General features: G+C 36.1%; 1 protein-coding gene across 4 annotated transcripts in view; it reads right to left on the bottom strand.

The window, feature by feature from the left end:
- Positions 1-25617, bottom strand: part of FAR1 (fatty acyl-CoA reductase 1) — a 78835-nt gene that overhangs the window by 11078 nt on the left and 42140 nt on the right. For 3 of the 4 annotated variants that reach the window (XM_011286730.4, XM_003993012.6, XM_045038977.1), the window contains 8 exons: positions 22329-22504; positions 15164-15343; positions 12761-12938; positions 11689-11733; positions 11457-11575; positions 10517-10584; positions 8859-9030; positions 1019-1148 (listed from right to left, as the gene is read on the bottom strand). In XM_011286730.4, the coding sequence (XP_011285032.1) occupies positions 1019-1148; positions 8859-9030; positions 10517-10584; positions 11457-11575; positions 11689-11733; positions 12761-12938; positions 15164-15343; positions 22329-22504 (1068 nt within the window). Of the gene's footprint in view, positions 1-1018; positions 1149-8377; positions 8550-8858; positions 9031-10516; positions 10585-11456; positions 11576-11688; positions 11734-12760; positions 12939-15163; positions 15344-22328; positions 22505-25617 lie in introns of all 4 variants that reach the window. The other variant, XM_006937119.5, reaches the window with a different exon arrangement.

Raw genomic sequence — 25617 nt, 5'->3', positions numbered from 1 at the left:
GGATACATTTTGAAAAATTATACCTAGACACATTCACAGTGAAACTGCAGGGCACCAAAGAAAAACTCTGAAAAACAGACAGGAATAAGAGAGCACCTGTAATGCAGCAGCAAATTAGACTGATTTTTCAACAGCAACAACATAAGTGAAATATTAAAGGAACATAAAAAGAAAGTTATCCTTCATGTACTGAAATCATGTTACAGAAACAGTGAAATAAAGACATGCCAGGCAATCACAAACTGAGAGCTCACTACTAACAGACCGCCTACTAAATCATATTCTGGGATTCTGGATACATTTCAAACTGAAAGAAAAGGGTCCTAAAGAGAAGATCGAATAGCAAAGCTACTGGTAAATATTTAGTTAAATCTAAATACAACTGAACAAAGTCATATCTAATTACAGGGTTTCAATAGAGAACTAAAGTAATGTATAACTATGTAAATTAGTGGGGTGGTAATCACAGTTTAAACATTTTAAGGTCCTAAATATCATTAAAAAGAGGCTATAGAAATTGCTTAATTTAGACTTTGTTAGATATGTATGTTAAAATACCTAAGGTAACCTCAAAAAGAACACACACAAAGAGTTTAAGTTTCAAACGAACAGAGGGTGAAATGTAGAATGATAAGAAATTAAAGAATATATGAGGTAAAACAATTTCAGAGGGAAGGTTTTTTTCTCAAAATTCAAAGAAAACAAACTGAAGGAAAAATGCATAAAGAATTCTAGTTTCTCTTTGAATCTCACTAAAGGGAAAAAAAGAACCAACATTTCAATCATACTTTGAAAACATCTCTGCCACTCTCAAGTACTTACGTTATAAATTCTAAGATAAAGCAATTTTATTTTACCACCAACAATTATGATTGAAGCTTTAGTGAAACACACAAAAATAGGTCAAATGTCTTTCTTTTTGCATTAATGACTGGAAAATATCCAATTATTTCTCAGGTTGCTAATGGCTGTCCAATTAATATGCTATGTTTTCTAAAATAAAACAGAAAATACTTGCCTTTTTATCTTCAGGGTTTAGTTGATTCATCAACATATTGACATTGTCAGTATTCCAAACCCAAGAATTACTTGTGAAATATTCAAGAAACACCATAGCTTTGTGAAGACGAGTTATTGTTTTCATCATCCTGTATTATGAGAAAAATTGACAGATTCATAATTCGCATAGATTAGGAAAAATCTCATCACCACCCAAGGTGCAGTTTCTATATTGAGATAGTAGCAATAAAATTATAATTCTGTAATTCATTCAGTAAGTGACCAAACCACCAGAGAATATTTCTGCATCTTGGAAGAACATTTTATAAATCCAAAATGAAAAAAAAATTTTAAGCAGCAGCAAATGAATTTAATACTGCCTAAACAGAGTTCTATTGATATATAAAATTTTCATAGGAAATACAATACTTTAAGGTCAAATTTTCTTCTATAATCCTAAGCAAATAAATGGATTCAATTAGTATTCCCTTGTTCTTTGTTCCTTAAATCACATTTTAGTTTGGCTAAAATTACTAAGATTTCCTGTGAATTTATAATATAAGGAGTTGTATTGTGATCTCCACTCTTCAGCATCATGGAGGCAAAGTATACAGAAATATTCGTTTGCCATTTAATCATCTCTCTCTACATACATTTTTAGAGTAATTTTCTCTTTAACACAGACAGGTATCACTCTTGATTGTCTGAATGTGCTGTGAAATCAATGACTGATGCTGAAAACTTTCTGAAATAGATATTCAAGATATTCACTTACCTCCCCAAATCCCCCATTATTCATCCTTACAGAAATATTTTTGTTTGATATTTCTTGCTTGTTCCTTTTTAAAAAGGATGAGGGACCTTAATCTTTAAATCTGTCATTTTATAGATCGTGGCTCACTGTAAGTCATTGATATCACAACACTAACCAGAGCAGTAACATCTATACAGTAATAATTACCTATGGTAAGTAGGAAAAGGGAAGAAAGAACTTTTTGAAACAAAACACACACCAAAAATTCCTGACCTCTGATAAACAGAAAAATAATTTGTGGAAAAATAAAAGAATTGTTTATATTCCCACAATAAGGATTAGCATTTACATAGTCTAGAAAGTCCCAAAATTAGGGGTTTTAGAAATGGAGAAAGTGGGAGAAAATTAGACCACCAGAAATGGGGGGAAAGTCAAAATAGCAACATTAGCTAAGCAATTCTGATGACATATTCAATACATTTAGAAAGAAACCCTGAATCCAGAATACTAAGAGAAACTGAGACAACATGGACTATGCAGAGAAAAACTGGTTCATGCAAGAAAAGAATTCCAAAATAAAACCTCCATCAAACACAAAAAGAATTATTGGGCATTGAAGGTTGTATTTGGACAGGGATAGCTCAGACAGATAGAAAGCACATGGCGGGGGAAAAAACAAGACATGCTGCTTTTAGAAAAGATTAGACCTTTTCTTTTTTCCCTAAAAGACAAAACAAAACAAAAAGATGTAACAGATCTGTAATTAAATCAATATCTACCATTACAACCAGTGTAGTATACTTGAATAACACACATACACATATTTACTTAACATCATTTTCCAACATACATCTTATTAACAAGTTTTTCTTCCTAATTTCTTTGTCACTGACAATTCTCACCTAGTCTTATCTTCAGTTTCACTCAAGTGACAAATTACCCTGCAACCATTCAGCCATTCAAAACATAATTATGATAAAAAATTGGGAGAGGGAGAAGGAAATCTGAAAGGCCATATATGTGTAAAGTTCACAGAATATTTATCAAGCAATAAAAGTACTGGATTGAATACTATGGGGATAAAAAGAAACTTGAAACCTTGCATAGTCACTCTTTGGTTAAAATGCCCTATGAGCAGATAGATGCCTGGGACTACATCGCCATGTATGTTCTGAGTATGTACTCTTTATTATGGCAACCTGCAAAAAATAGTCACAATCCTTTAGGGTAGGGCTAGCTCTTCATGGTCATCTAGTCCAGGATTTCTCAACTTCACCATTACACACATCGTGGGCCAAATAATTCTTTGTGGGGAGCTGTCCTGTTCAGCATCTAATGGCCTCTACCCATTAGATACCAGTAGCATCCCTCCCCTAGGTATAGTAACAAAAAACGTCTCCAAATATTTTCAAATGTTCCTTGATGGAGATACTGCCCTCTATTAAGAATCACAAAGATGTGGGGCGCCTGGGTACCTCAGTCGGTTGAGCATCCGACTTCGGCTCAGGTCATGATCTCATGGTTCACGAGTTTGAGCCCCGCATCAGGCTCTGTGCTGACAGCTCTGAGCCTGGAGCCTGCTTCAGATTCTGTGTCTGCCTCTCTCTCTGCCCCTCCCCACTCATGCTCTGTCTCTCTCTCTGTCTCTCTCTCTCTGTCTCTCTCTCTCTCTCTCTCTCTCTCTCTCTCTCTCTCAAAAATAAATAAACATTAAAAAAATTTAAAAAAGAATCACAAAGATGAAAAATATCAGACTCAATGAAGTTAAGCTAGAGAGAGTTAAGATTAATAACCAAAAAAATAAGGCTATGGAACCATTTTTTTAATATCATTTCTAAGAGTGATGAAATATCTACTGCATTTCAAGAGCTACAGTGAATAATTTATACTGCTTCTATTTGCAATAATGTCATGCATCCTACTCCCCAATGACTATTAACCAGGAAGCCTTAAGATGCATGTTTGATTTGTACTTTTTATAATTATGTTAAGATATATATGTAAGTTAGATTTTTATCTAGCTGACATGCAGAATAATGTAAACAAGTAGACACCACGAATGACATGATTAACATTACTGTAATAAAGAAGGAGGCACTATATTAAGGCCCCAATATAAGACATAAAGCCCACTACCCTGCTCAGTAAATATCTGAACAAATTACATAATATGAATTATAAGACTTTGTACTTAACATTTATAAAATTGCCTAAATCAAAAACCTTTCTGGCTCTTGTTACTTTTAGACTATAAGCTCCTAGAGGTCAAGGATCATTCCTGCTTTGATACTTAGTCTTGCACGGGACAAACCTCAGTTAAGAAGATTCTTCACTTGATGTTTTCTATTTGGAGCAGACTTTAACTTCCAAAGGTGATTATATTACCTCCTATCCTACACGCTCACCTACAGTATCACCTTGACTATCGCTCCATCAAGAGGTAAAGGTAACGTATAACCAACAGAGTGAGGTAGGAATGACACTATGTAACCTCCAAGGGTAGGTAAGAAAAAGTTAGAGAGCTTTCTGCCTTGTTTGCTGGAATACTCACGCTTGAGGACCTCAGTTGCCATATATACCATTCAACTCCCTCTAAGGGTGCTGTGTTGTAGGAAGTCCAAATTAGTGCATATGGAAAGACCGCACAGAAAGGCTCTGAAACCACATGATGTGAGAAAGATGCCCAGCCACTCTAGCTGCTCTGAACAATCCCTTTTCTTTACTACTCCCACAGTGTACCTGAGCCAGCCTCTATCTCTTGAAAGACCCTGAGCTAGAACCACCTACTAAAGCCTTCTAGAATTTCTGACCCACAGAAATCATGAGATAAATAAAATGATTGTTGTTTTAAGACACTAAGTCTGATGTCAATTATACTTCAAATGAAAAAAAAAAAAAGATTCGAAGTTTGAGGTGATTTGTCATGCAGCACAGGTAACAGAATAGATATGAGTACCAGGAAAGTATCAATACAATCAGTACTGGGAATGAGGGGCTACTATAATAAACATCTAAAACATGTAGTATTGGCTTTAGGATCAAGTCGTAACAGAATCCGAAGGCCCTTGAGGAGACCACTAATGAAACCTGGAAGGACCAAGAAAAGAATGTTGGTGGGAACTTCAAAGAGCTTAAAGGAAGATGCTGGTGAGGGCTTAAAGGAAAGTGAGGAAAATATTGTTGGAAGTTAGAAGAACAAAAGTGTCACTTGTGGTAACATGAAAAATAAAAACCGTACCTAATAAACTTGATCTAGCCGAGAAGGTTTCCTCAAAAAGAACAAAGATGATCATTTAAAAAAATGAACTGAGTAGAATCTGGGAAGGAATGTAAAATGTCAGCCAGGAATCAGTTAAGAAAGAGCTTCCGAGGGGCGCCTGGGTAGGTCAGTCAGTTACGCCTCCGACTCTTGATTTCGGCTCAGGTCACGATTTCACTGTTTATGAGTTTGAGCCCTGCATCAGGCCCTGCACTGTCAGTGCAGAGCGTGCTTGGGATTCTCTCTCTGCCCCTCCCCTGCTTGCACTCACTCTCAAAAAAAAAGAAAAAGAAAAAGGCTTCTGAGCATAGATCAAATCCAGAAAGTAGATGTAAGACTCTTTAAGATCTCAGAAAGATCTAAAATAGTACCTCACAGAACCTTTCAGATAAACAAAAACTCACTCCAAATCTTAAAGACATGTCTCATAGAAACTCTACTGTCGAGGAGGCAGAATCTAAGAGTATTGTTCCATAGCAAGCTCATAAGGAACTCAAGATAGAAAAAGGCATGCCCTAAAGAGTTCTGTGGGTATGGCTTTGATGTAATGGAGTAGACTGCTTTAAAATTAGATATACAGGAAATGTGTACAGTTTGAAAAAGAATCCTATCAGTTTACACTTAAAGGGACAGAGACCGTACTAAGTGAATAGAGGCCTCTGGATCAAGACTCAGCAAACCAGAGCTTAGGGGCCAAAGCCATCTGTTTTTATAAATAAAGTTTTATTGGAATATAGTCAGGCTTATTCATTTACATATTGTTTATGGCTGCAGAGTTGAGTAGTTGCAAGCTGGAAGCTACATTTAACAGCAGAAGCGAGTAACAGCAACAGAAACTACATGGCCCTTTACAGAAAAAGTTTGCTGATCCCAGCCCTAGGGACTCACAACCTTTTATGGGCAAGGAAGTAGGGTAAGAAGATGATTCAGTTGCAAACACAGGCCTTTTTTTTTTTTTTAATGAAAAAAGAAGGATGACTCAGAGGGCAGAGCCAAGAGCCTCAGAGAACAACCAGAGAGTAGGACTGAACCCTAATTAAGAAACCATCAAACATGCCTAGCTGGAATTCAAAACTGTTACAGACCAGTGATTGCGCAAAATCGTCCAGTCATTCTCCTATGCTTATCCATGTTGGGTGTGCAGGCAGCAGGTAACTTATCACTTTCATTCATAGGTTTTCAGACCAACACTTGAGGAACTACACCTGCAAAACCACTCCTAAACAGCCTCATCTGCCACTGTGCCAGATTCAGCGGACCCAACAGTGGCTTCAAGCTGATGCGAGGAAGGTCTTGGTAGGCGGGAAGAAATAAGCGTATCCTCCACAAGGGAGGAATATGAACTGTCGTGGCCAGGAGGCTGACCACAGCCAATTGCACTTTCCAAAATGGCTTCAACAATACCTTTCAACTCACTTGCTCAATTTTACATGATCTTGAACATTCTCTACATTCCCTTTCCTTGAGTCTCAGAGGACATGTGACTGGCTTGTGACTGAAAGAATAAGTTGGTAGGTAGTAGTGCTGTATCATTTCCGTAGGTAGGTCAGAAGCACACGGCTCCGCCAGCCTGCTGAAATGCTTCTCCTTGAAGCCTTCGGTCACCAGATAAGCAGTTCATTTCCCCTAAGGCTACCACCAGTCCTTGAAAAGACACTATAGGAAGAGATCCTGCCGCCACTGCCACTTTACGAAGAGACAGTGATACAAGGTGCTCCGCTGCCCGCCCCCTTTCAGCCCCATCTGAATCTGACAATCCTGTGAAAGTCTCCCAAGCCAAAACTGTCCTGCGGATTCCCTCCTGAATTCCTGACCCTGAGAGAAACAATGAACTGAAAGAAATGATAAAATAACTTCTGCTGTTCTGGGGCGCCTGGGTGGCCCAGTCGGTTGAGTGTCCGACTTCGGCTCAGGTCATGATCTTGCAGACCGTGAGTCCGAGCCCCGTGTGGGGCTCTGTGCTGACAGCTCAGAGCCTGGAGCCTGTTTCAGATTCTGTGTCTCCCTCTCTCTCGGACCCTCCCCCATTCATACTCTGTCTCTCTGTCTCAAAAATAAATAAACGTCAAAAAAATTTTTTTAAATAAAAAATAACTTCGGTTCTGAGCCACTAAGTTTGAGATGATTTGTTATGTAGCAACACCTACTATAAATGATTTAATAAATTTTGGCTATTCATTCATTTTTCAAGTTTACTAAGCCCCTTTTACTGTATCAGGCAGGCTTTGTTTTTACCCTGTTTTACTTCTGTAGATGTAGTTTTGACTTTTCTGCTCTAACGTGCAATAACCTTATTAATATCAAGCAAGCATGCAATGCCATCTCTCATAAATTTTACATTTGCTTTTTAGCCAGGAAAGAATGATGCCAATCACAAATACTGCATTTCGCAGATCATTCTAGAAAAACGTGAAAATAATTTTGATACACTTTGGATCTTTTTTCCATGAAGTGTTTCTTTATCTAGTCTAAAGTTGTTCAACACCTCTCACATATTTCAATACTTAACATACTGGGTTAGGAACGTAACGGACAACTGAATCCACAGAAAAGCCCTACAAGTAACTCAGATCCTGATACACTATAACTGGCAGATACCTCACTTTCATTTTTTGACAGTTGATGGAAGATCTGGAATCAGCATCTTCTTTATAGATAAATACTCAAATCCTGAACTCTCCAATCAAAGTCTCCACTGTAATGCCAATGTAGTTAAAAAAAATAAATATATTTGTGGTACATTTCACTATAATTCTGGTAAAGACAGTGGGAGGGGAGGACTTTAAGTCTGTGGGGTTTCAATAAGAAAGAAAAGAAGAAAGAAAGGCTATATAACAACCATAAGAACATAGAAAGTTTTTCATTTGTTAACTTTTGTTTTAAACTATGACATTCTCAACCTGGAAAATTAGTCAAAAACTGTAATTACCATATTATAAGCTGAATGGGCAGCTGAGATATTTTGAGCAATTAAATTTTTAGAAGCATTCTACGTTTTTTTCATATAAAACTCCACAATCCACTCAGAGCAAAATATTTCACCCTTAATCCCCTATAGACTCACCTCTAAGTTTTTAAGGGGGAGAGACGGGCTCAATTTCAGCTTATAATAACAATGACAACCTTGACGCTGGACATTTCCTCTATTATGGGATTTTGGAGGATCAATGGCCCAATAAAATGAGACCCACAGTCTCCCCAAATATCCTCAATTTCTAAGAAATGTCCTAGCGTCCTGATTGTGATTGTGATTATTCAGGTTAGTAATTCTAAAGGTAAAGCTCATGCTAGCAGACTTTTCGTCTCTCCAGCAAGCTTCCACCACCTTACCAATACATAGGTGTATTTACTGCTATTCCTCTTACCACGGTTTCTGACCTGTCAACCTGAGTGCAAGATCGAGCAATAATGCAGGTACTGTATGTCTGACACCCTTCCAATAATGAAGCAATAAGTTGTTGGAATACAACTTAACATTGGGGCGCCTGAATACTTGGTTTAAAGGATTCATCTTGAAGAAATGATTTAGATAATATCCTGTAGGAAAAATAAGCGTCAGAGCATTTTGAATGTTATTTGCTATTCAGAAAAAAAGACCTAAAGTTAGACCTAAAATTCAGCACACGACAATAATTTATTATCCAAACTTTAGAATAAATTAGAGTGACAACACTACCTTCACTTTTCTGACAAAGTCTTAAATTCAAGAGTCTTCTCATTCACAAAAGGCCATTAAGCCTTATCATAAGCATAAACAAATACAGAGTTAATTCATATGCATTTTAGTGTAAGCATGGGTTGTTTAACAGTCAGAGGAACAGATAAGACAGAGCCAGTCACCATTACCTTGGGCTTCTTCCAGTCATCCTGAGGTAGATATCATACAGGAATGCTGGGGCCTTATGGCTTACAGCAATCCAGTAATGATATAAAAGGTGATTGGAGGTTAGATTTACATTGGGCCGTCTGAAGGCCTGTTCGAGAGGATTCCTCTTGAAAGTGGAAATTACATGGTATTCTGAGGAAGAAAAGTTGTGTAACAGCTTTGATAATAACCATGTAATGAAGTTTTGAAAAACAAAAATCATGTTTTTACAAAGCAAAATATTTTACCAAAGATGTCAGAGTTCGCTCAATTAAAAAACAAACTTTTCTACTCTCGATAATAACTAAGAGAATATGGGTATCAGACTGCTGAGCTCGGGTGGTTTTAGGACTGCCGCTATTTATGAATTTTAATTAGATGAATGAATTTTTGCTAAAATTCACTCTTAAAAATCCTTTTAATGTTTTACCTATGTCAGTTTACAATGTCACTTTCTATATTTCACCTCTCACGATAGCTTCTTTCTTTCTGTTCCTCTTTCCAGATTCTTATTACTGTACTTACTTAAAAAAGAAAAGGAAAATCATCATCCTTTGCTTATGAATAATTAAGTTGCTCAAATTAACATACATCAACAAGCTTAAAACAACCCAAAATTAACTTCTGCTGTAATTTATTTAGTTAATACATTATCAACACAATCAAATCTATGATCTATGTTAATACTTTAATAGAAGTGTATATGGAGATATCCACTTAAAAATAACGTTCAACTTGATTTTTACTAAACTTTTACAACACAATGAGAGATTACCAAAAAACCTAACTCATTTCAGTGTTTTAAAATTCTTAAAAGAATACTATTTAAATAATTATCCAAAAATTAAAATCGCCCTAGATTTTTTTTTTTTCCTCATATGCCCTAATGGTCAATCTTTACATTGAAATAAAAATGCCACGGAAAAACCCTAGGACAAATGACATAAAGACTTACTTTAAAATCAAAATTGTTCTGCAAGGGTAACAAAAATCGTTCAATGAGAGGTAAAATAAGACCTATTACTAAATCAATGCCAAAAATATATTTTACTTTAAATTTGAAAACATAAACAACTAAAACATTATTCAATTTCAATAGGCTTTAAGTTATATTATTCCTAATTTAGAACAAGCAACACAGCATACATACTCCGTGGATTTGTAATTTAAACAGATTAATAAATGTCATAGAAAATATTCTGACAAAACGTATCCTTCTTGCTAACTCCTTAATTCATTACTCTTGGGGCAGCCAGCTAGCTCCTGTGATATAACAACTCTTGTAGTTGGAAGGGATATTGCCTTTGGATCAACAACATCAGGACTGAGAGCACCCACAAGGGAGGAAAAGAAGCCCTGTTTCATTGCCACGGGCATCTGTGAGGGTTGCCACAGACAGCAGCAGAAAAACAGACAAGGGTGGGCCAAGGAGGGAATATACTGCAGGATATTTTTTAATTTGTGAAGTACTGCTAAGGATCACAGAGCAGTACTGGCTAATGTGGCAACTAAAATAAGAATAAATTGGTAACTCAGTGGCTTTAATGCCTCACGGGTGTATTCTAACATAACAACTCAGTGAACATTTGAAGTTCTTTAAGATTTATTCTAACATTCAAAAACACAGGTAAAATCATACCAACTTCACCCCAGTGGAAAGGATTAGTGCTGCCTGTTGTGCAGTTATACACCATGATGTTTCTTGGTCTGCAAAGACAAAGATCAAAGCAATGAAACATAAAAAGAGGCTGGACTTATCCAATCTAAATCTTATACAATATTCAAGTAGGAAGAAATAAGGATGCTGGGTACCTTTTCTACATTGATTATTTTAAAAATTAACCTTAAAGGATTAATTTTTGTGTCTGAAGGACTATATAAAACTACCCTTTTTTCCCCTCCCCTACCAAAAAAAATTATTTAAAAAAATTGCTTTTCTTTTCATGTTTTTCTTGCTTATACTAGCAGGACTATCTGTTTTTAAATGTAACAAAAACGACAAACAACTACAGCTCGTCCTATCTCAGAGGCTCTAGTTTAAAAAACTTACGGGCTGTGTTCTGTTTTACCAGAAACAATATACACATATAATTGTATCTCTCCTTTTCTGGGATATAAAATACAGACTTAAAAAAAATAAGGCAGTTTATTGATTAGGGAAAAAATATATTAAGAGTTACCTGTAAATGCTACTACTCCCTTTTAAAAAGAGGCCTGAGTTGATTCAAGCTGCTCTAGTGTGCCATCTCCGAGAGTTTCAGATTTTTTATACATTGAGTTTACACCAAGTTTTAGTTTGGATTTAAAAAGCAACAGGGGTGGTAGGGTTTGGGGGTTTTCTCATTTTTAATCCCGAATGAACTTGTCCCATCCTGTAGGTAGTATATGAAAATTAACATTAATTCTTAGTTATAGCTAATGGAACTACTTGCTAAATTACCCGTGATTAAACCAGTTCTTGCAATTGGAAGTGGTAATACCTATACATATCAGTAAGGATTAATTAACATTAGTCATTAGCTCCATTTTCCCTGTGCAGTTACTACATATTTAACAAGTGACATTGTCACCTCATATACCTATTAACTCCGGAATACCAGGCTGCCGCAAGACTCGTGTTGACAACTACATCTACAGGAACAAGATCTGCAAGGGCATTGTTGGAGGCACGCATTGTTCGAAGAATTCCTTTCCCTGCCTTTGTTGAAATTAAAAAAACACCTTAAGATATATAAGCCAGAATGCATATATAAGACATACAGAAAACAGAAAAATATGTAGAATATTAAATCAATCAAAAGATTTACTTACCGCAATAAAGAGACCACTTGGTCCATTAAAGTTATCAATCCATCCCTAATACAAAAGTTAAAAACAGAGTGAGCTTAGAAATATTATAAAACTAGAGATTTATTATTTGAAATCTACAACCCCATATGTATACTTAGCAGTTTTCTTCTAAAAACTAAAAGACTAGATTCAGGCCAGAATCTCTCTCTCCTTCCTAAACAAAAGCAGTCTGCCCTGAAGTCATTTTCAGAGAGTTACCTCCTCTTCCATTAATTAACTCTCTACAAAGAGAATTTTATAAAAAGGAGTTTATACCTGTCAAACATTTTAGCTAAATTAAACTGGCACAAGTTTGATTCTGTGCTATTTACTGAGGCAGCATCGCAAGATTAGGGGGAAAAGGGAAATCCTCCTCAGAATAAAACAGAGGAAAAGAGAACACTTGTCAAAGCAACAAAAAAGACTATACTTCCTATAATTATAGAGACCCAGATTTTTCCTAAATCAATTCATCTGTTAGTTTATATCATCTTACTCCAGGGATTCATAAATACCATAATGTCCTGCTTTTCCACAGCAAATTATCATAGAAATGTCTTACACCTTTCTTAGCTTGTGATCTATACAGGGAGAAGCCTACACGTTGGAAGGCTTTCCTCTTTTTGGTACTAAAAAGCAAATAAAATAAGGTCCTGAATATTTTCAGCTCTATTCCCTTCACTTCCACAAGGGAAACTAATCAGTAAATAATTTTAAAAGCCAACAAATGTTGATGTGTCAGAGGCCAGTATCTTGTCAGTCACAAAAAAAACGCATAAGGCGAGGTATGCTTTGACTCCAGACAATATCACAGCCTTTGATTTAATTTTTAGTTAAGATTTTTAAAATGTTTACCTGCATCTCTATATCCGTGGCATTACATTACAAATAAAAGTACCAAGAGAAGTGTCTCTATGAGAACAATTTTGCCACAGTAAGCCACGCACAGTAAATAACACCTGCTCTTATATCAAACAACTGCCAACTCTTTTTAAACAGAGACAAAACTTATAATTCTCAATTCCATTATTTACAAAGATTTCTAACAACTTACTGGAAAAGGTTCTTTCCAACTGGCACCAACAATCGATGGCCTTACAATCGCCACATTTAGCTTTGCTCCTTCTTGTTGTACAACATATTCTGCCAATGCTTTCGTGTATATGTATGTATTAGGTCTGTCTCCTATCAATTTTGGTGTGATATCATTTACCAGGCCATCATCCATCCACCTGGTTAACAAGGAAATTGCATGCAAAAATATTTTCAGATGTTTTACTATAAAATCAAAACCACTTAACTTTGCATATTCAAACGTATCTGTTGCTCTGACTCAATTGATTTGACAACTTTTACTAAAAAAAAATAAATGGAAGTTAATCTTACTTTCATTAAACATCAACTACAAGTCCACATCTCCTATATACAATTTCTATATCCAAAAAGGTCTGAAAGCCACGAGTTCTTTCATAAATAATATGGTAGGTAGCAATAACTGATCTCAACTGATCTGTGGCCTAGTAAAAAATACCACTTAGGGTAAATATTCATACACTTCAAATATGTTTGATCAGGGGTACTATCCCAGATCTCATTATTTCATATTGCATAATACACAGAGATTATATTTCCTTTCTGAAGTCCAAATAAATTCCAAAATTTAGATTTCATATTAAGAATTACAGACCTGTATATAATGACCAAAACAGCATAATATGTTGCAATAAACAGCTGCAATGAACATACATTTACAAGTAATATAAAAGATCTAGTGGTCTAAGTAGTTCATGTAAAGCACTAAAAACTGTTATGTTCTCACCAGCGAGACTAACAAATACTAAAGTAAATAATCAAAATAAACTGAACCATGCTATAAAAATTCAACTAGCAACCTACTATGAAGTCACAAAATTCCTCCAATTCTCTCAATATCTCTGAAGAAAAGGTCCACTCTGATCCTATATAAAAGGAGGGTGATACACTAGGTGAGATCCATGGTCTTTCCAATTCTCCATTTCCAATTCCATTATGTATGTACCTGTCTGCAAATACTCTTCCTTAATGTTTATAATGTTATACAGACTTGTACACTTAGTGTATTATCACACTCAAAAGATACCCTATACTAACTGATGAGGAAGCACAAAACAGAAATTATTAAGGTAAGCTTTCTTCTGTATGTGGAAGTACTTTTTGTGTGTGGAAGAAAAAGAACCTAACAAAATTGAAGGGAGGCTGCTACTCAACTTAGGAACAATTCCACAGTGGAGAGGAGCCTTGAAAAATGGAACAGTTGCTACATTACAACAACAACAATAACAACAACAAACTGGCTAAACCAAGGAGACATTAGGCAGGAAGACTTATCACTGGGAGTTGAATTCATAAAGCCAATCCATGAGTTACTCTAAAATTGTCTGTTAGCCACATTTCTTTGTAAACAAAGAAAGGAGGTGCAGAATTAGAAGGTTACAAGCTCTTTCTCAGAAACTTAGATGTTTGGATATACCAATTGCTAAAAGAGAAAAAGTAAAAAGCTTCATTAACTTCTACATTCAACTTCTCCCAGAGATATTAAACACTTCTGACTACTGACCTGTTGAGACCATGCGGTAAACATCTGGGACCATCTAAGAAATGGGAGTTAGAAAACAGAAACCAGGGAATTACAAGAATGTCTTGGTAAGCTCCCATTCTTATTTTACTTATTTTCTTACAATCTGTCTGTTTCCTCACACTGATTAGCAGGAAAGCCTTAAAGAAAAAGACTTATGTGCTTATTTTAGGAGAAAACTTGGAGAAGCAATGAATACTCTATAGTGCCCTTTGGAAGAAGATAATATGAGAAAGCAGGGGACAATAACTGAAAGTGGATAGGATTTGGGGGACGAAAGAAGGCCTAAGGGAAACAGACAAGAAAAAAAAAGAAGCCCACAGGGCTATTATATGAGGATTAACAATTATGTTATGTTATATGAGGATTAACAATTATGTTTAGATATGATGTACACGGGAATTTTCTATAATTCTAGTCCATTAAAAAAGAAAAGACCCTACTTTTTGTTTTTGCTCTGATTCTGTTTGTTTGTTTCACTTTATGAGAAAGCGCAGCCCAAAACAAATGAAATCCTGGCCATGCAGACTTTATCGTGGATGAGCTGTTCAAAGACCTTCCTCCAACCATCACACCTGGTCAAAAGTTCAAGCTCAACACTGACTTCACCATCAGTCATGCAGATATAAATCTATACAATAAGCAGCACAGAGTAGGTATGTAACAATTTGTTGAATAAGAAAGAGATAAATGTACACATACGTGTAGGTGGAGAGAGAGAAGAGAAGTGGAAAGAAAGAGAGAGAAACTGAAATAGACCAAGAGACACATATAAATAGATAAAACTTTGGCTCCAAAGTTTGGGGATCAAAGCAAGTGTGTATAAATTTAAAACAAACATACTCTAAAGAATCAATCAGTTTCTTGGGATCCACAGGAGGTGGATAGACTACTTCATCAATATGCTTTCGATTGCAGTAGGCATATGCTGTTGATACATGCATGAATACTTCCAGATTCTTCATTTGTTGTGCAAGGAGAATAAGCTGACGTGTAGCAATCACATTTAACTGAACAGCATCTCTGTAAAAGAAAAAGTGACAATGAAAAATTGGGAAGCTTTCCCAGTGAAAAATTCGAAAGGAACTGATTTCACCTGCTAAAAAAAAAATTAATTTCCATTAGGAAGACAGAGATTTTGGTTTCTTTACAACTGATCCCTTAGGTCTGATTTTGTGTATTTTATTTCAATATAAAGAGCATCCATTCTATCCGTTGTGTTTAAAAAGAAAGATTTTCTGATTATAAAATAAATCTTATAGTAGTATTTAAAAAATAAAAGTACAAATTAAAATTTTTAAATAACCCAGAAATAAAAACAGAAAACTTCAGTCTTTGGCTTTTATACATACATTTTGAAGCCATGTTAGACTTCTCTTGTACTTTGATTTTTAGAAGTATACTGTTTCAGGATGTGGAATTACAAAAGAGAAGAAAGTAGAATGGTTAAGTAATTTTAAAATTGTAAGGCAGAGTCACCAGTAAGGCTAAAACAGTCAAAGAAAACTCAGACACATGAAGTTATATTATAACATGTAATCCAGAATACGTTTGTTTCCCTGTGTAGTAATTAATCCAAACACTTTAAAGACTAGCTTATAGAATTCAAAGGGGTAGGGGCGCCTGGGTGGCTCAGTCGGTTAAACGTCCAACTTCAGCTCAGGTCACGATCTCGCGATCTCGCGGTCCGTGAGTTCGAGCCCTGCGTCGGGCTCTGGGCTGATGGCTCAGAGCCTGGAGCCTGCTTCTGATTCTGTGTCTCCCTCTCTCTGACCCTCCCCCGTTCATGCTCTGTCTCTCTCTCTGTCTCAAAAATAAATAAACGTTAAAAAAAAAAAAAATTTTTTTTTAAATAAAATAAAATTCAAAGGGGTATTATAATAAAATGGGTACATTTTGTCACAAGATTCAAAACTGATCCATGTATTATTCTATTCTTGAAATTTATTCAAAGTAAATAATTTCACAAATGCATAAGTAAATATGTAGAAAACTAATCAATGAAGCATCATCTAGTAATAGTGAAAGCCTAGAGAGCCCGGATATCCACTATGAATGAAATGAATAAACTTCAACAAAGTAGTATTTTATCACAATCAAAGAAAAGAGTCATTTAAAATAATTATATGACAACTATAAAAACATGGGATATCTGCATGAATATTTTTTAAATATACACATTACAGAAAGTAAAGCAGGATTAAGAACAAGACTCTAGAGTAAGACCTGGCTTCAAATTCTGACTTGGCCTACCTATCAGCTAGCACTGGGTGACCTTGCATCATCAGTCAAGCACTCAGGCCTCAGTTTTCTCACCAGTAAATGGGAACTATAACAGAGTCTACCTACTAAGATTTGTATAAAATTAAATGAAATGAAAAGCTTGCAAGTATTTAGCATTATTCCTCAATAGGCACTGAAACAGGCATTCAGTAAATATTACTAAAGGTAATGAGATGGTGGATAGTTTTGCTTTCTATTAACCTTTTCTATTAAAATTTATAGCTTGTTACTTGAAAGGGGGGAAAAGTTCATATAATACCAGTAATACTGTGCTAAAACTGGCAAAGTAGTACATTGTTGATAACTACACTGACAAAACTGATCCAAAAGAGATTAAGACAAAGTAGTAGCAGGAAGTATAAAAAGGATATAATTATTCATCTATTTAACCTACTGAAATTATCTTGGAGGAAAATCTTGACCTAACACTAATTTTTCAAAGAAAGAAATAAAAATTCCCTAAATTTGCTATATCTAGGGAACAATACATAAATTATGGCGTATCAACATGGTGGAATACCAGCACATCACAAAAATTTTAACAATGAAAGAAATTAGAAATGTGGAAATTGTTTCCCTAAATCAGAAATCCTACGTTTACGTTTTATGTTCAAAGAGAGACAACAAAAGAATTTGTTTTAAAATAACAATCAGTGGTTTTAAGTACTTTCCAGAATTCTTACATTTTCAGTACTTAAGAAGAAAAAAAAAAAATCCAATTATTCTTTTAAAAGGCCAGGATAGGTCACTGATAGAATCTGGTCCACTTGACTCTAAAGCAGGGCTTTGATGTCTATCGCCTTTGCACAACAGTGGGGATGGGGAGGGTACTGATTTGGAAGAGGTGTACAGAGAATATTCTGTTACGGGTTCCTGAGGACGGGACAACAAGTTCTGGGTCACCAAGAACAAGAAATAATTCATGAGAGAAAAACTCCTGTGCATTACTTTTTCTTTAAATTTAATAGAATCCGAACGTTCATGAAAACATACTAGAAGGATTTTTTTTTTTTTTTATGAAATAATTGGTTTGAGATTTACAACCAGGAGTATAGCTTTTTTCTTCCTTATCTCAAGTGAGGTGGGAGGGAATCTGTTCAAATGGAATTCCAGCAAAAAAGACATTTCACAGAGAAGATACAGTCCACTGGACTGTAAGGCAATAAGCTATTTTCTTTTGCATTTGCAAAACAATGAAGCTAGGGAGAATAGTGTTTTGGGAGCAGTACACAAAGGATATTCTGTTACAGGTTCCTGAGGACGGTGACAGAATTTCTGGGTCACTGAAAATAAGGAATAACTTCAGAGAGAACACTTGTGTACCTGTCTACTACTCCTGTACCTGAGAGCCCAAACCTGAAGGCATATTGTGCCCCCATAAATAACTTTTAGTATCTCTGCAACGCTAATAATCTTGCTCTATTTTACCACCATTCAATTTCTACTCCACTGAACTTCAGGCTGAGACCCTGACATGTTAGATCAGAAAGCATTTAATACTAAAAATATGTGTGTGTGTGTGTGTGTGTGTGTGTGTGTGTGTGTGTGTGTGTGTGTATATAAAATATTCTCACGGTTTGATTATATGGAGTCATAAATGCATCTTAAATAACATTAGCTTTTGGAAGATGGGGCAAAATGAACAAATCTTTATAATTATGACCCCTGTCATTAACACGGACATAGAAGCCGTTCCAAAAAAAAAGGAAGAATTCAACTTTAACTGCCAATAAATTTTCTTGTTCATCTATCTTGTACAGACATTCTGGACTGTTCAAAATTTGCATTGATAGGGGCGACTGAGTGGCTCGTCTGTTAAGCGTCCGACTGCAGCTCAGGTCATGATATCATGGTTCATGAGTTTGAGTCCCAAGTCAGGCTCTGTGCCGACAGCTCAGAACCTGAAGCCTGCTTTGGATCTGTGAGTGTGTCTCTCTCTGCCCCTTCCCCGCGGCATTCTGCCTGTCTGTCTCTCTCTCAAAACTAAACATTAAAAAAAATTATACAAAATATGTGTTGATAATACTAAGACCTTATACCAGAGATCTCATGCTTGCCATGACAGACACCTGAGAGCTTATTAAAAATGTAGACTGGGGCACCTGGGTAGTTCAGTCAGTTAAGAGTCTTGATTGGCTCAGGTCATGACCTCACAGTTCCATGAGATCATGCCCCACATTGGGTTCTGTGCCGATAGCACAGAGCCTGCTTGGGATTCTCTCTCTCTGCCCCTTCCCTGCTCATGCTCACTCACACTCTCTCTCAAAATAAATAAACATTAAAAAAAAAAAAAAAAAAAAAAGAAAAAATGTAGATTGTTGGACCTCACCCTCAGACACCTTGTAATGTCTGAATTGAAGCCTAGAAAACTATATTTTTTTTAAATAAGCTCCCCAGGCCATTCTGATATCTCTTTCCTCCTTCCCCACTTCTGAGAAAATGCTTCCTAAGTGAGATCTCACCACTACTACTGCTGATTTTTTTTTTTTTAATTTAATGAAGATGCAGACACAGATGTCTAGGGACCAATTAATCAATCTTAAGGTAAGAGACCCAGACGTCTATAATTTAAAATCATACCCAGAGGTCTTGCTATAAATTAAGATTCCCGGGTACTATCCCAAACCAGAGGGTCTGAATTTTGCAAGTATAGTCTAAGATTCTGCATTTTTAACACATTTTCCAGGAATTCCTAAGATTCATAATGCATTCTTAAGTGGAGAGGTGATGCCCTTAGACTCAACTTAGCTTCTTGATCTCATCATCCATCTTCACTTCTACTCCTTTCTTGACACCTACTCTCCTATTCATAAAGTTCATAGTCACATATTCTCATGTTCCAACTGCTACATCTCTGACATCTCACACTAGTTTCTTGATACTCTCCTACTCTCAACTACACAGGCCCTGTCCGACCTTCACTTTCCTTATTCCTTAGGGGCACCAAAACCCAGGATCAACTATTTCAGAAACTCCCTTCATTATCCTCAAAATCACTCTCTCCTCATCTTTCTCAGGTCAGTATTTCTTTATAATGCATAATCTTGATACCCACTTTTTCCCACCTCAAGGTTTATAAACCACCATATCTAAAACTAAATGAGCTCTACTGCCTCTCAATTCTCACAGCACTTAATGTATGTTCTTCAGTAACTCCTTATTTTCTACGCTTTATTATGGTTATTTAAGCAATCCATCTCCCTTATTAGACTATATGGACTTTGCAAACAGGATCTCTGCAATTTATCTTGGTTTCTCCCAAAATACTGAGTATAACATTGGAAGTATAATCTGGGTTATTTTTTGCCCTGGCAATAAAGGCTTTGTGCCATTTTTTATTTGTGGGTTAACTTAAAAAATGATTATAAAGAGTAACTTTTTTAAGCAGTTATTATATACCAAACTACGGTATTTAAAAAAAATTTTTTTTAATCCTTATTTATTTTTGAGAGAGAGACAACGTGTGAGGCAGGGAAGGAGCAGAGAGAGAGGGAGACACAGGATGCGAAGCAGGCTCCAGGCTCCGAGCCATCAGCACAGAGCCTGACACGGGGCTCGAACTCACGAACTGTGAGATCATGACCTGAGCCAAAGTCGGATGTTCAACCGACTGAGCCACCTAAGCGCCCCCCTAAACTATGGTATTTTAGAATGTATGGCCCAAATCTAATGTTGCAATATTCCCACTTACATGTTAATATCCATTAAAACTGCTTAACAGAAAACAATAATTTCAATGTAATGACTAAGGTTAGGTCAGTAAATATAGATGCCTTGACAAGGCAATAGAGTTTATAATTCATCTATAATTCCCATTCCACTATGAGATCGCTAGTAAAAGAGAGAATAATGAAAAGATTTCCCTTTCGTTAATGGTAGCCCCGTTTACCCTGAGTAGAATAGACAGAGGGAGAAGGTTCCTTGAAAATTTGGTTCGTAAGTCACTTTGAGGAGTTTCATCCTAATTAATGTTGCCAGTCTGCAAATCAATTTCCCATTTAAAAGCACCTACAGCACAATTATCCAATAAACATATACCTGTTTTTCTTGAAAACAGTTTCATAAGGCTGTGTGAATTTTCTGTTGGTTATGAAAAATAATGAAAGCTAGAACTATGGGGGGAAATATCTGTTAGGCTGACTATTTAATACTAAAAACCTACCTGTAATCACACTATCCAAAGATAAGTGGCAAGTATCGAAAGATGTTATCTAAATACACATATATGTACACACATCTTTTATGAAAGTGAGATTCTACCATACCTCTACTAAGATTCTTTTGTCACTTTTGAATCATGAACACATAACAGCTGCACAGAAACAACTAAAAATAAGTAAATTATTATCACCAGATAATAAAAGATAAAGTCAAAGTTAAAACTAAGGTATGTAATTCCAAAGCTCATGTCCTTTCTGGTACACTCAAGTATAAAATGGACTTGCCCACGATATGACAGTGGTAACATTAGCACAGAATAAAATAATGCATGAGAAAATACCCTGAAAACTATAAAGTACAATTAAAGAAATGTAAGTGACTACTACAGTGCCCTCACCTGGAACATAGGCAAAACATATTTTAACGCTTTGGCACTGAACGGTCACATTATATATATATATATATAGTATCAATTAAGGTTTATACTTCTATATAGAAGACTTGATGAGAAATAATCTCAAAACCCTTTATAATCAAAATTTAACTTAAAAACATTCTAGGAAGGCCTTCAAGTAATTGTGAAACCTAAAATAATCTGCACCACTTTAACTGGCACACAATCGACCATACAATTAGATTAACATTATAAAATGGTATTTTTGAACATACCATCAAAAAGAATCCCTTGAATAAGCACCATTTTTCGAAGTACATATTTGTTAGATTTTTTTTTTTAAAAAAGTAAACATTTAAAAAGCTTTTTTCTCGAAAAGGTATCTGGACAGGGGCGCCTAGGTGGCTCAGTCGGTTGAGCATCCGAATTGGGCTCAGGTCATGATCTCGCAGTCTGTGAGTTTGAGCCCCGCATCGGGCTCTGTGCTGACAGCTCAGAGCCTGAAGCCTGTTTCAGATTCTGTGTCTCCCTCTCTCTGCCCCTTCCCTGCTCATGTTCTGTCTCTCTCTGTCTCTCAAAAATGAATAAATGTTAAAAAAAAAAAATTTTTTTTTTAAAAGAAAAGGCATCTGGACAGGCCAGGTTATTTTTCTAATTAAACTCATGTCCAATGTAGCCTATCCCTAACACTGCTACCAAGCTTTTTAAAAAAACACAAGGTATGACTTAAGTTTATAAACCATTTTATCTTATGCTACAAAACCTGAGCCTAATTTTTTTCTAATTTTCAGATGGGTATGTGTGGAGTGGAAAAATAAATCTGCTGGGGTATAGGCTTCTGAAAAAGTGGAGGAAGAGGAAACAAACACTATTAGTTGTTAAAACTAACACTCCTACTGAAGGTAAATTTCTCTTTCTTCTACTCTGTGCTTCCCTGCCCTACACTTAAATTCATGGCAACTTCTTCTAATACACAGACACTAGCTACCCAATGTTTTTAAACTGATAACAAGGAGAAAAACTCCTTTAACACTCTTTAGGTCACCGAAAGCTACAATTGACACAGGGCAAACAGTTTCAAATCACTTTCAAAACAATTTGACTAAAAATAATTCAAATAGATCTTTTAACTATGTTGAAGTTCACATATCATATAATATCTTTACTTACCTTAAATTTTCATTAAACCTTACTGTAGCTGCACAGTGGAATATAATATTGATAGAATCTATGATGATCTCTTTATCTTCTTCACTAAGAGCCAGTTTAGGTTGGGTGAGTTCACTGTTGATCGCTATAACTTTCTCTCTAAAATCTGGATTTTCATCTCTCAATCTGTCAAAGAGCTATCCAAGGGGAAAAAGTATTTTAGGGCAGTATTTTTCAACTTTCTAAAACCCACTAGCACCCCACCAAGGATCGCTATTCTTAAAATGCCAGCTAAGTTCATCCTAAAATTTCTATTTTTAATTGCCATCATTCTGTATATAAAACACCCTATGAAGCCCACATTATTATCCCCATTTTACAGATGAGGAATCTGAGATATACAGAGGTTAAGTAACTTGCCAAGGACACAGAGCTGGTAGTTTGCAGAGTTAAATCTGAACTGTTCACGCCTTTGCTGACTAGATTATATTGCCCCTCAGACTTAAACAGTACAGACATTAGGACAATGTTTAAAATGATCATTCAAATTTCTAAAATCCAGATCTTAATATATCACTTCATTTTATTTTTGGTTTTACTCCATTTCAGTTGATTACAGTACAATACCATTATTCGCGGTCTACATAAAATCTGAGACCAAATTTTAAGGGAAAAAAGAAAGTACGTTGAAGGAAAAAAAAATACTGGTAAGCAAATATGCAGATTAGACTCTGGACAAACTTGAGAAATAGCATGTATACAGGATTCTAACCCAAAAATTCAATATTATTTAAGTATTCCAGAAGGAATAAATTAACTAAAGATTCAGTTAGATCCCAAAATGATTACAATGTAAAGGCACATTCAGTTGTGAGTCAAATTTAATTTTTCATCCCAGATGTTACAGAAGAACACTGATGCTATCTCCAGATCCCTCCTCTATAACACTTTGACTCTCCATTTCATTTCAAGTCCATACTTGCAGTTTAAGCAGAGATTCTCGATCTGGAAAGAAAGTCTATAGACAGCACATATAATTTTCACTTTCACTTCCCTTCCACTACTGTTAGCTAGTGACTTCAATATTAATGTGTTCTTATATTAACTATTACATATCTACCAAGTACTTCATATGAGCCAGGCACCTTCTAGACACTGAGAAAACAAAGCAACAATCTTTGCCTCAGGCTCTTTAGAGTCTGATTGGAAAAATCAGACAAACGAACAATTAATACACAGTGTTAAAGGTAATAAAATAGGGTAATATTACAGTGCTATGGGACTGCATGGGAGAAACAACTAACCGAGCTGGGGAAGGACCAGAGATTATAAAGTTGAAGAACAGTGTTCCAGGCACAGAAAGCAGCATGTATAACCACCTGAAAGTGAGACAGCATTTATGTTTGGGGAGTTAAAAAGAAGTCAGTATGACTTGGCCAATGACTCAACATGAGGGATAAGGAAATGTGAACTCCACAAGGACAGGGACCATATCTACTTTGTTCAGCACACAGGTTGTAAATAGCCGAGCACCTGGCAAGATGCAGACATGATGAACACGCTTGTTAAGTGAATAAATTCATTAGGTGGAAAACACTGGAAAAGCAAGAAGTACAGTTACGGAGATACAAGTTCAGTTTTCTGAAGGATGGGTGTGAAGTGCCCATGTGGCATCCAGAAGACAGGTCTAGTAGAAACAACTGGCTCCTTGGGTCTGGAGTTTAGGGAAGAGAAGAGCCAAGCCACCCAAATAGACTTTACTACCCCCACACAGGTAGCCCTGGGAATAGACGACCACCCAGGTAGCAGCAGTGATGAGCACCCAAGGTCCAGACTAGATGAAGCTTTTTCCAAATCTAATTTAAAATACAACCATTTGTCTCACATAAAACAGAAGGTGCTGAGTAATCACCTAACTGGATCTAGACGAGATGAAGGCCTAGGACAGAACTCTGTAGAATATCAATATTTAAGGGGCAAGCAGAAAAAAAGCAACCTGAAGAATGATCAGAAAAGTACTTTTAACACCTTGAATTTACATTTTTCATTCTCCCAGATTGCCAAGGACCTTTTAACTCCCCATCGTATCAGATTATCTCCACCACCAAGACAGGCTCATGCTGTTTCACAAGCTACATCTCAAACCTGATACTCTTCCCTTTCTAGCTATTTATTCAATACTATGTCTTCCGGTGCTTTTAATTCACCGGTACCCCAATTAGTTCCTCCTCTACTATGTTCACTAATGCCCTCTTTGATATACTTTATTCCCTTTCTAGAATTTATTTTGTGGTTAATTATTTTAGTTAATCATCACCATCTTAATGGAGTTTCCTTTCCCTGAGACATTCATCAGTGGTCTGGGGAATTTTCCTTGGGGAAATTGTACCCCCCAGGAACATCTGGTGACATTTGGAGACATTTTTGATTGTCACGACTGGGAGGGTGGGGGGAAGGGGCTTCTGGCATCTAGTGGGTGGAGTCAAGAATGCTGCTGATCACCCTACAATGCACAGGACAACTCCTGATAACGAAAAATTATCCTGTCCAAAATGTCAATAGTTTGAGAAACTGTACTATAAGACAATGTCCCACTACAGCATATGCTCCTAGCCTATGCTCTTTACTCCTGTTTCAAAATCATAGCAGGCTTTACCTTTAAGTTTCTTACTAACTTCAAGTGTGCATTCATTGATACTTGACATAAAAAGAACTCATCTTATTGATTTACTAGCAATGCTATATACATAATAGGGAATGAGTGGCCTAGGATTAAGCGGCAGGATGGACCAGGAAGGAATTAAAGGCATAGATAAAATGACACAATTTTATGGATTACTTTAGTCAAAATTTAGACAAATATATGAGGACAAAGTATCTTTATATTGAAAATAATGGTCATATGTTTTGGTTAAATCACATAAGTTCAATAAATTTCAGGCTTTAATAAGTGTAAGGTATGCTTTCTCTTTACAAATTAGACTTATTGTGGAGAAAAGTCTTTAGATCCACTGCCCTGGAGGCCCCAGAGGAGATGCCCAAATCTTTGACATTTTACCCAGCCCCAATTCCAACCAAGACATTAACTTCAATAACTGTTCCTATTTGGTCTCTCTTGACACTTCTATACCCTCTCTTCTCTCTTAAAAACTCTCTAACTTGTAGGCAGTCTTCATTATGGCAAGGATTCTATCTTATTTATCCCTCCATTCAACCCCCTACATCAATCAAGTTCCCAGCACTGAATACGCATAGTAAATGTTTTCTGAAATATAAAAAATGAGTAACAATGAATCACATCCCACTAGGG

Source organism: Felis catus, chromosome D1 (assembly GCF_018350175.1).
Source record: "Felis catus isolate Fca126 chromosome D1, F.catus_Fca126_mat1.0, whole genome shotgun sequence".
NCBI classification, from domain to species: domain Eukaryota; kingdom Metazoa; phylum Chordata; class Mammalia; order Carnivora; family Felidae; genus Felis; species Felis catus.
The sequence above is the reverse complement of the archived record's forward strand: the minus strand, read 5'-3'. Positions and strand labels throughout refer to the sequence as shown.